This window comes from Poecilia latipinna, unplaced genomic scaffold (genome assembly GCF_001443285.1).
Source record: "Poecilia latipinna isolate Pla-1442-1.1 unplaced genomic scaffold, P_latipinna-1.0 Scaffold1097, whole genome shotgun sequence".
Classification (NCBI taxonomy): domain Eukaryota; kingdom Metazoa; phylum Chordata; class Actinopteri; order Cyprinodontiformes; family Poeciliidae; genus Poecilia; species Poecilia latipinna.
In genome coordinates, this window is record NW_015113713.1 from 1 (window position 1) to 11,054 (window position 11,054).

At 37.8% G+C, this 11,054-nt stretch overlaps 2 protein-coding genes across 2 annotated transcripts; both read right to left on the reverse strand.

The window, feature by feature from the left end:
• Nucleotides 1–310: 310 nt before the first annotated feature.
• Nucleotides 311–2,406, reverse strand: LOC106959570 (diamine acetyltransferase 2-like). Its single transcript, XM_015052227.1, has 6 exons — nt 2,179–2,406; nt 1,953–2,004; nt 1,142–1,225; nt 891–992; nt 742–782; nt 311–568 (listed from the first exon to the last, which is right to left on the reverse strand). Exons 1-6 carry the CDS (start codon nt 2,239–2,241, stop codon nt 389–391), a joined length of 522 nt encoding a protein of 173 aa, XP_014907713.1. The 5' UTR covers nt 2,242–2,406; the 3' UTR covers nt 311–388.
• Nucleotides 2,407–3,438: 1,032 nt separating this feature from the next.
• Nucleotides 3,439–10,995, reverse strand: LOC106959575 (transcription initiation factor TFIID subunit 6-like). The gene is made up of 15 exons (XM_015052241.1): nt 10,770–10,995; nt 8,337–8,494; nt 8,146–8,232; nt 7,900–8,053; nt 7,746–7,802; nt 7,512–7,631; nt 7,196–7,317; nt 6,693–6,770; nt 6,248–6,349; nt 5,970–6,152; nt 5,618–5,692; nt 5,167–5,292; nt 4,872–5,045; nt 4,523–4,714; nt 3,439–3,977 (listed from the first exon to the last, which is right to left on the reverse strand). The coding sequence occupies exons 2-15, from the start codon at nt 8,490–8,492 to the stop codon at nt 3,690–3,692; spliced, it is 1,914 nt and encodes a 637-aa protein (XP_014907727.1). The 5' UTR covers nt 8,493–8,494; nt 10,770–10,995; the 3' UTR covers nt 3,439–3,689.
• Between the last annotated feature and the right edge of the window lie 59 nt (nt 10,996–11,054).

Below are 11,054 nucleotides of genomic sequence, written 5' to 3' on the forward strand. Positions count from 1 at the left end.
TTAAATTTACTGAATATGAGCGAATATAAATTATGTTCTGATTTATATTTTTGCTGATTCCATGTTTGCCATTATGTTTCTTACCAGATTGATCTCTTTCACACACACTAATGATTCATTAAACAGCTGAACTAGAGGCTAAACAACTGATGCAGTCATTTTCAAAAAGAAGCTTTGGACACCATTGATCACATGACTCTGGTAATCCAAATTAAGGTCCAGACACCGTGCTTCTGAGAAACTGTGTAATGTCTCTTGACAGGAGTGCAGGAGCTAATTACAATTTCATTCAAACACGTGAAGACATACATTAAAGGTGGTATATCTTAATTTATTCATAGATAAAAAATATTACAGCAGAGGACAGTTTACAGCTGTTTTCATACGTTTAATCTTTAGGAGCTTCATTAGCTAAATTGTCCAGGTTCTGTCCATCAAAGCGAATGAAGTGCCAGCCTTCACTGACTGTCAGATCCTGAGCTCCTTTGGCAGCGTAGAAGTCTCTTGATGGCTTGTTCCAGTCGAGCACCGACAGCTGCAGCCGCACACACTCCTTCTTTCTCCCCACCTGGGTAAACACAACACTCCTCTGATTAACCATGCACTGGATCGCAGTACAACATTATTAATATGCTCACATACTGGCAGTCAGGTTAAAAACACATTTTCTCCTGAGCTGCAGCAGCACGTCCACAGTCATCTGTGTGCATCTGAGTTGAGACTAAATGAAGTAAAACATACCTCAGCAACTTTGCACAATAAACCTTTGCCAATGCCATTTCCTGTAGCAAAAGAATTTCAGAAACATAGGGACGTTACAAAGATGGTAACTAAAACAATACATTTAAGACAATGCAAAAATGTTATTTTTAGGAGAACACATTTTGTACCTCTGAACTCGGGCATCACAAACAGGTCTTCCAGATATACTGATCGTCCTCTCCATGTACTATAGGTGTAAAAGTACAGAGCATATGCCACGACGGTAAATCCTAACAAAAGAACACAAAACACACAAACAACAAATCAACATAAACATGAAAAATGACCTTAAGAATAATTACAAAGGCGCACTCTCTGCATGCATTGTATTTGTCTCTAAGACAGGAAAACAGATGTTGGGACCTCGGTGTTTATTTACCTTCTTTAGATTTGTGCTCCTCAGGAACTTCTGCAACAAGACATTCAAAAAAGGGATTCTGGCAGAAACCGTCACGCTCCAGTTCTGAATTCACACAAGGACAGATTAGCAAAAATACACTTTTTATTCCTAATCTTTCCACAGACCAAACCAACTGCTTGCCTTATATAAAGATATGAATAAATAATGTGCTTTTTTTTTTTTACTAGATTACATTTTAGAATTGCATTTGAATATTCTGGATGGTAATTTGAGTTTTTAGTGTTCTCAACATTTACAGAAGTGGTGCTTGCATAATGTTACAGCTAAACATTCACCAACACTGCAGTGCTGCTGTTGCTCTCTGTATAATTACCTGTTTGGTTGCAGTTTCTCTAATGTACCACCTCACAGAGTGTGTATTTTCCACCTGCCTGACTTTTGCCTTTGCAGATATTAGGCCAAAATGTGAAAAACCTAAACTTGTGGTAACTTTACAAGAAACCATTACATTTTAAAGAATTTGTATATCATTGCACAAATATCCATGCTTTCCACATGGATAATGATATGTTTAATGAGATTACAATTCAATTACTGTTTTCCTCAAAAATAATGCAAATAAAACCTTATCTTAAGTCCTGTCTCAATTAAACAACTGTGGATTGGCGACATCTGCTGGCAAATATTTCAAACTGCATCATCCGTTTTTATTAGGCAAGTCTGAACTTTGACAGGAGCGTGTATGTGAAACTAGCAAATACACACCGAGTCTTATTTGGACTCCGCAAGCAGATATTTTAATTTTTATAGCTTATTTTCAGTCTGTTACCTTTGTGAGAGATTTCCACCTGGTCGGGCATTTTTTCATACACCGCTAGCTCCTGAGAATTTCAGAAATATAATCATATCGTACAACATCTTCCAACCACAATAAATTAATGAAAACAGAAGAACAACCCTGCAACTACAGCTACACAGAATATAAGGAAATAACGTCCAGGTTTGCAAGTGTTTCAAAAGCAGAGAGGAGTTTCGGCTAGCTGCCTGCAGCTCACCATTATCATCCTCGATATGTCTTTGCAGTCTTCTTTTGTTGAAGGTCGTACTCTGAAATTCATTATTACAACAGCAGATAGATAGATAGATAGGTATCTATTTGAATAAGTCACAACTGCTAACGATTCACTCTAGTTAAAAAAGGAAATAGTCACGATCCGTAGAACTGTCCTTTCAAAATAAAATGGCTGCTAAACCTATGGTTGAATCCGTTCACCACAAACTATGTAAAAAGGAAAATTTACATTTTATATTATGTTTCTGGCAAAAATCTGATTAAAACTTTCCTGTAATAAATCTGTTATGATTACCAAAATTACTTAAATTCACTAAATGGCAAAAATAGAAGTGATTTATTTTAAGCAAATTCAGAAATATTTAGAACTGCCTTAAAACTGTATGACTTGGGTATCATTTCACACATTTCTCTATAGTTTTAAGGGATACCGACCTGTTTTTCCATACAGAACTGCTGTAACTGGCTTATGGCAAAATAACAAACCTATTATAGTTACATATTTAGGTAGTCAAGTAGTAGTTTTAAGAAGTTTAGTAGGACATAAAAATTGAAAGCATTGACTCAAGACAAAACGATCAAGATCATTGATTTGGAACAATTTGTGCCTAGCCACTTCAACTTTCACTCTTCATTACATGAGATAAAAACTGTTGAGACTTGAGTCTCAGGAGTCCAAGTCAAGCCTCAAGTCTTTGGAGACAACTCAAAGTGCAACCAGAAGTTATTTTTACAACTTAAGGGTCTAAAACTTGAGTCTCTATTTCTGCCTTATAACACAATGATCTATCCCGTCATCTGGATTTTCCTCAACTTGCTCAAAGGCATAGCAGTCTTAGTGCATTTAAACGCCTGAGTTTAAAATAGAAAAAGGTCACAATAATCTGGCTTTTAGTCAATGGAAAGTTGATTGGGAACTTGCAGCAACCTAAAATAGAAAATGTTTAGTCTTTGTAAGTTTCAGCTAAAGTCCCAAATAATTCAACAATGATGGAAATTTGTAAATAATGTTAAAGTGATTTGAAAACACCTGTTATATTTAGCCAGAGTGGTATGTTATCAGTGTTGCCTATTTTAATCTTTTTGCACTCCATCTCTCAACAATTATTTTTATTTTTTTTTATTTTTTTTGCTGCTACACTTCTTGCTTCTTTGGATAGCCACCAAGTTCTTTTCTTTTTTTCTATTGTTTCATACAACAAACAAATATTTAACCGTAATTCCACAAACACAACACACACCATTTAATACAAAATCAAATTTATTTTAGGGTAAAAAAAGACATGAAATCAGTTAGAATATAAGCTGAAACGCTGATGATTTCACAGACTGTTCAGCTTCCACTGAGCATTAAGATATTTACAAAGTCTGGCCATGTTTGCTCTCATCAGTCAAGAGTTCACATAATTCTCTTCGCATCACTCCAAAGTCGACCCCTTTAGGTTCGGTCGAGAAAAACCCAAAGATGAGAAGACTCTTCTTTACCAAAACACGTCAGTGTGGGGACTGGGTGCTTGCTGCGGGGGAATCGGAGCGCTCCAGCTTGATCCCTCCGTCGACTTGAGTCGAGGAAATGGAGGATGGAAGCACAGAGCTCTTGGTCTCCAGGGAGGAGGCAGACGAGGGAAGAGATACGACTATATACTTCTGCATTGGCCGGGGAGCCGTGAGTCCAGAGCCGCTGCTGGGCTCCAGTTTTACCAAGGGCTGCAGTGTGGAAGTCGCACTGGGAACAGTGCTGGTTACTGGTGAGGCTGACTGGGAGGAGCTAAGGGTGATGACCTAAACGAAAGGCCAAAAGAAAAGTTTACTGCCATATAGTGGTAGATGATTTTAAAATAGAGGGGTGCAAGTTAAGTTAAGTTAAGTTAGTTAGTGAAATTTTTGTTGCAGCATTTATGTCAGACTTCCAGCAGATTTTTTATTTTAAAATTCCATAGTTTCCCAAAGTGTCGTTTCAAAAGTTCTGTCCAAATTTAAACAAAAAACAGATTTTTGGCAGATATGGAAAAACCACAAACTGTAAAGAAAAGAAATGGATAGACAGATGAATGGACAAATGACTAGAAGGACAGATGGATGGACAGATGAACAGACGTCTGAAAAGATCAGTGGCCAGATCGAAAACCAGACGGACAGACGGAGGAATGATGGATCAGCTGATGCAACAATGAATGATTAGAGAAATCTTATTTACACAATGACACCAGAAAAAAAGGAAAAACCAGAAAAACTTTATATCAGATTCTACATTTAGGAAAAGTTCCCTTGGACAGAGTTCCTGTTTATTGGTCCTCTAACTAAACTAAAACTGAAAAAATGATTACCTGCTGGGTTGAGGCAGCTCCCGCACTGGTTCCCATCACGATGTACTTTGTCGCCGGTGGCGACGGCTGAGACGGAGTACCGGGTCTTGGAGACATGAGGGTGAGGGAACTCGGGACCTTAATGATGCTGGGAGTGCGAGGCCCACCTGATCCACTCAACCCACTTTGTGAGACTGAAAGCGTGGAACGAGGCTGCAAGAACATTTCAGCACATACGAATAAACAGCATGCTACTGTTAGGACGTCTCATCGTAACAGATTCAGAGTGCAAATCTAAATTAGATCATTGCCACTAGCTTTATTTACTAATGTCCAGAAACCGATTCACCTCCATTTGTGTTTTTCTGACCTGTGTGATTGTTAAGGTGGTCCGGTTGACTTGCTGAGCTTGCAGCGCCGCTTGAGTTCTGGCCTTCATTACATGAGAACACAGCATGGGCCCGAGGTAGCCGTAGTCCGTCCGGTATTGCTCCACGTTGTCCGGCTGAGGCCGTATTTTGGCGATGACGCTGGCGCAATGTTTCTTTGAAAAATAACAGAAACTTATGAGCTCAACTTTCAAGTCAAAGGTGTAGACGTTGTGTTATGTTTTCAGCGTATGGAAATACGTAATGGAGCAAACGGAAAAGAAAACCATTCTTTACCAGAAGGAGGCTCTGAACGTGTTCAGCTCCTATCCTGTCGATGTTGGACACTACAGGCCCGTCCATCACTGCCTTGATGCGAGCGCCCTCTACAGCGAGCCGAGGAAGGATCAGCGTCTTTATCACCTACGAAAAGCAACAAAAGTCAGAGTCGTGACAGAAGGCAGGAAAAAATTAACTCAAGTTTAATTCAGGCAGACAAGAAGTTAACTTTAAGCACGTTTATGTTAAGCATGTTTATTCATAACATTCCTTACTTCATCTTCTTCATCATCTAAATAAAAATCTACAATCTGCACATCTTGAGGACTGAACAAACTGCAATAAGATGAAGGTAGTAAAATATTTAAACAAAATTCCAGAAAAAAGGATTTTAAAAAGATTTATTTTAAAAAGATTTCAATTCTATTTTTATATAGTTTGGTAAAGAAGGACATTACATCGAACTTACATCAGCTCCCAGTTCAGCGAGCCCGGCGATGGAGCCGTATCGCGTCGTCCACTGGGTTTTGTCATCCAACAAACTCTGGAGGACAAAAACAAACAAAAAAAATCAGAAATTTGATTTAATGTGAGAAAAGTTTAGAGCCAAAAAAAAAAAAAAGATATCAATCATGATACAACTGGAAAATATGAAGACATCTGAAGGATCCAACATAGGAGTGTTTGGTTCACCCATTTGTTTAACTGACTGTCAAAAACCTACTCTTCTTAATTAAAGAGTAGGTTTATGCAAAAAACATAAATTCTGTCAGAGAAAAAAAAGAAAAAAAAAAGAAATGGAGTTGAACCAGAAAAGTCACCTTGGTGAGAGTTTTGGTAATACGGGACTGGATGTTATTGGTGGTTGTGCTGAACGTTTTACAGCTCTGGGCCATCAGACGAGCCGCAAAGTCTCGTAGAGCCCAGTGGTTGTCGACATCTGGCCGTAAGCAGAGCTGCTTGCTCACAATGCAGGTGACCACCGCCGGGATCAGCTCATGCAGCTAAAGACAACAACACAATGCATCGCTCTGCATCAAAACAGTAACTATTTCTCTTAAATTATACATGTTATGTTTCGTTTATTTTCTGTACTCACGTATTTTTCCAGATACAAAGTGGGGTTGTCCATTAGAGCTTTGACCATCCGCATGAGGTAAATCAGTAAAGCCAAGTTGTTTTGCACCACATTTACACGAACCTTTGGAGAGAGAATAAAGTCAGCAAAGATGTGTGCGGGTGTTGTATCTGACGTAAAATGTTATGGAACTAGAGAGGCACTGATCTCGCTGGCAAAATAAAAAACAAAAGCATGTCAGTTTTTCATTGATCAGCAGTGATTTTAAATTTGGAGAATCTTATAATTCCTTCATTTTCTGCTGGATTAAAGATTTCCACTTTTATCAAATATCCTACAGCTTCTTTTTCCTCTATTGTGTCTTATATTACAAAAAGACGCAGAGCTGGTCAAACTCAGAACTCAGAAATGACTTACTGGTTCATCTCTATTCAGAAAATTAGGAATAGTTGGGAGACATGCTTACTCCTTCAGAAATGAACGTGCTGAATCTTGGGAGCATCTGATAGAGTCCAGGATCAGTAGCAATACTCTGTAACGCTTCCTGTGAGAAGAAAAAAAAAGAGGCTCACCCACAACAACAGAGGTGAGAAATATATCAGTTGGCATTTACAGTAATTAACTATCAATGTACTATAAGCCTGGCGGGCCACCAGGCTTTACTTGTGCCTCCACCAGGCTAAGCATTGCTTATTTACTTAAGTCTTTTTAAAATGTTTGCATGTTTTAAGACTTTATAGTTGGTGTTGAGGAATTAATCTTCGATCTTTAAATAACACATAATTATCAAGTCATATTTTCAAATTTCCTGTCAACTTTAAACATTTTTTAACACAAAAACACGATGGTCGCTGGATGAATGACTGACCTAGCACCCAACTACTGGGCTTAGCAAGTTTTCGGGGGGAAACTTTTAATAAAATAATGATTTATTGCCCCCGTGCATACTGAAAAACCAGTTAAACTTACGGCTCGTTTTGCTTCGCAGGAGCCAACACACGCCTCTGTGATTTCCTTGTAGTAGAGTTGCTGCTCTACAGAAAGCTCGTGGGTGCTGCGCGGTTTCAACCTGATTAGACCCTTCTCCTTTCCTGTGAAAAGGACAAAATCGTTAGATTCAATGGAGATCAGACATTCTTCCTCAGAGCATTCATAATAATAAAACAAACCAGAACAATTCGGTGCAGAAATGGTGATAAAATGTGTGGAATTATAATATAAAACGGGAAAGCGCATAAAAATATTATTGAAGAAGTTCCTCCAAAACAAAAGGAGTAATACTGACCTTTATTATCAGGAGCTGGTGTGTTCTGACCTTTGCCTTGAATTGCACCTTTCTCCTCCTGACCAGGTTTGACCACTTTGAGCGGTTCTGTTGATTCAGCTTTCTGTTGCTCTTTTGATGCTGAAAAGGAAAGAAACAAAAGTTATGCCCAAGTTCTCATTTAAGACTAAATAAATAAATAAATCACAATTTCCAGTTTTAAGATACTGAAAATAAATGTTAAACCTGACTAACCTGGCGGTGGGTTTTCTGGAATTGACGGCTGAACTCCTTCGATACTTAACCAGTGTGCTGTTAGGAAATGAAGATTGATCAAAATCTTATTCATAAGCCACTCAAAAAGCCTAAAGCAAAGAAAAGCAGCTTGTAATCTTGATAATCTGTGTACCTTTGAGAGAAACATCTAAAGGAACCCTTGGAAGAGGCGTGTTGATAATGTCGCTGAGGTCGACCTCCTTCTCCTCATAGAAATGAAGTTCTCTTCCACCGCCACTCGCAAAGCGGAAAGGGATAAACTCCTGCGACTGAAACCCGTACAGGGGCTAACAGCACAGAGCGACATGGAAAACATCAGTAAAATGCCCAAACATGACACAGCAAAACTGTCCTGCTTCACTTCTAAAACACCCCTTACCTCCACGTTTTTTAGTTTCAGGGCATTGTCTATGTCACTGGTGGTTAGTTTGCGTCTCTTCCCGTGATGCATGAACTTTAGAGCATCCTGTGAAGAAGAAGAAAACGTATCATCGCTAAGATATTTGAGATTTTTATTTCAGACTCAGAGCAGACTAAAAAACTAAAACGAAAATAGCTTTAATAAATTACCTGTGCAATTTCCTTGATTCTGTAGCTGACTTCTTCGCTAAGGGCCACACAGCTTTCCTCCTGTAGCTGCCCCACTCCCACTGACTCGGCCATGGCCTTCATGGACTCTGTGGGCAGGCTGACCGAACATTGCTTCTGCCGACGTTCCTCCGCCATGACTGGGAAACAAAGCAGGACATCAGCTCATTAACATTAGTGTTTTTTTCCCCATAACATTGAGGGCTAATGAATATTTTGCAGCTTATTTTTAAGACGTTGTGTAAACAGCGTTTTGCCTTTCACTTTGGTTCCGATTCCTGTTAGAGTCAACAGACACTAATGCAGTTGGACAGATTTTGACACCTAATCAAACCAAAATGACTTATCAGCATCTGGTTACTGGACATTTTCAGGAGTCATATTGATATTTACCAACAGCCCACAGAGTTCAAACCAGAACATTTTTTTTTAAAACATCAAAGCAGGTACAAAATGTTCCCTGACAGATAAAAACTGCTTCATGCTTGGTACAAAACGTTCCTTGGCAGAAGACTTTTTATTTGAACTCTAGAAAGTTGATCACAAAATGATAAAAGCTACACAAGAACAGAGCTACAAAATGATCAAGGGGGAAAATAACAACCATGAAATATTATTTCTTCTTAACGTTAATCAAAAAATTACAGAGACATACAATGATCCCTAAGGCCACTTAGTAAGAGTGTATATGTGTCAATACAGTAATAACTAACAGAAAAAAAATATGACAGGAAAAAGTCTCGAGTACAAGTGACAGAGTTGCACAAAACAACAACAACAAACTGAAACTACACCGACAGGTAAGAAACAAGACTAAAATCAAGAATAAAGTTTGATAGGTGCAGAATTATCCTTCAAGAACCATTACTAGAAACCGTTTCCTTTACACACCATTAAAAAGCGCAATGAAACTTTGAGACAACCACGATGCTGGAAAGCAGGCTAACGGGTGCAGGTAATTCTGTCACTTCGCCATTTTGTGTATTTTACTTGTATTTTGTTCTTTTCATCTGAAATGGAGCAATGTACACTAATCAAGTTTCAGTTCTTACCCACCAGGCGTAAGCTTTACACCTGCTTCGCCAATTTCACTGTCTTTACTCATTGTCTATTGAAAGGAAATGTGGATATGCAACTCAATATCTACTAGCAGAAAGTATTTAGCTATAGTTTGATCAGGGGTATTTATTTCACTAGAGTACCAGGCCAAAATGGATGGAAGAAAGTATATTTTCAGAAAATATTATACATTTTAATATAGTATATATGCAAGGTTTTAGGATCTACATGAATACATTTTCTCCATAATTTATGAAGATACTTAACTACAAAGAACATTAAACTGAAATTCAGTCTGTTAGGTACATGAGAACGAAGTTGAAGAAATGAAACAGAAGTAAGAAAACACAAAATGACAATTTGTAAGACATGAAAGGGCAGTACAAATGTGCAGAGAGACAAACTGACGCAGGATCAATCCAAACAACAATCTGTTTTAATACGTTTCAATGAATCAGAATATCCTTTATGTCAGTAATTTATGTAATTCAAGATGTTCTGTTGATCTTGATGGTTATGACTTCTAGCTGAAAAAAGCACAAATCACAATGTAACATTTCCATATTTAGTTTATTTTTTGGCTCATATGTAATTATCAAATTTTCAGATTTTTTTTCACTTTGTGTACTACATATATGCAAGTTTTAACTGAATAACTGAAATAAACTTTTTGATTATATTCTAATTTAAGAAATCCATTTGTTGATTGTGAATTATGAGTGGCAAAATAAAACTGAAAAATAAATACTTAATAAAAATATATCTTTCAGTCGTTATAAAAAAAATTTAACTGAATTATTCGGATTGTGTTTGTACAGTGCAGCTATAAAATCAAATCAGTGCTACACATGCAACCTCGCAGGGTCTCCAAATAAAGAAAATTAAGGAGGCCTTATTCAAAGAACAAAAAAGTATACATTTCCATAAGATATCCGCGCTATTTCAAAGCTGGGTGACACTTTTATTTCAGCAAAGAAGCAATTATTTAACACGATTTCACCAGTCGTTTTGCTATCAAAGCAACACTCAATTGCACCTTTAAATGTCATTTAGCAAGAGATGAAATAAGATCAAACTAAAAGCAATTTTTCTCTTGGTGGTTAAATTAAATTTACTAGTATATGTAAACACTAGTGCGCTTCATATTGAGCGGGTCAGGCACTCTGACGGAACAAGTAGTAACCGCCAAGTTCCGCCAAACATAAGCATGCAGTAAAATACTTCAATTTTATCACAAGAAAACGAATTGTCCTAGCTTTAAAGCTCATGACGACTTTTAAATTAACTAATACTTAACGCTTAAAATATGCCTGTTAGCTTCTATGCTAATAGCGTAGCTACCGTTGACATTATTACCTGTGAAGTTTTCCTTTCCCGTTCGAGTTCACTCGGGATTTTAAACAAACAAATGATATCAAAATTTATAAAAATGACAATGGCGCGAAGCTATTTCTTCTCTGGTATTATCCATCACTGGTTGTTAACGGCTGACTTGATCACAGACTGCAAGCTGGGACATCCGCTCATGAATTAGCGCTATGTTCTATCGCCATTTTGAGTCACGTTCCAGTTCAGAGATCGCGAGATTACAACTGACAGCTACATTAAGTGGCGTTCTGTTTAAAAGTAAATGCGAAAACA

Excerpts from the sequence above, each read along its gene's own strand:
- LOC106959570 (XM_015052227.1), bottom strand. The coding sequence starts at position 2,241 with ATGAATTTCAGAGTACGACCTTCAACAAAAGAAGACTGCAAAGACATA. Across the intron at positions 783-890 it reads TGTGATGCCCGAGTTCAGAG|GAAATGGCATTGGCAAAGGT; the intron begins GTACAAAATGTG and ends CTTTTGCTACAG. Across the intron at positions 569-741 it reads TATTGTGCAAAGTTGCTGAG|GTGGGGAGAAAGAAGGAGTG; the intron begins GTATGTTTTACT and ends GTGTTTACCCAG.
- LOC106959575 (XM_015052241.1), bottom strand. The coding sequence starts at position 8,492 with ATGGCGGAGGAACGTCGGCAGAAGCAATGTTCGGTCAGCCTGCCCACA. Across the intron at positions 6,153-6,247 it reads CTTTGTATCTGGAAAAATAC|CTGCATGAGCTGATCCCGGC; the intron begins GTGAGTACAGAA and ends TGTTGTCTTTAG. Across the intron at positions 5,293-5,617 it reads TCGCTGAACTGGGAGCTGAT|GTGATAAAGACGCTGATCCT; the intron begins GTAAGTTCGATG and ends TGCTTTTCGTAG.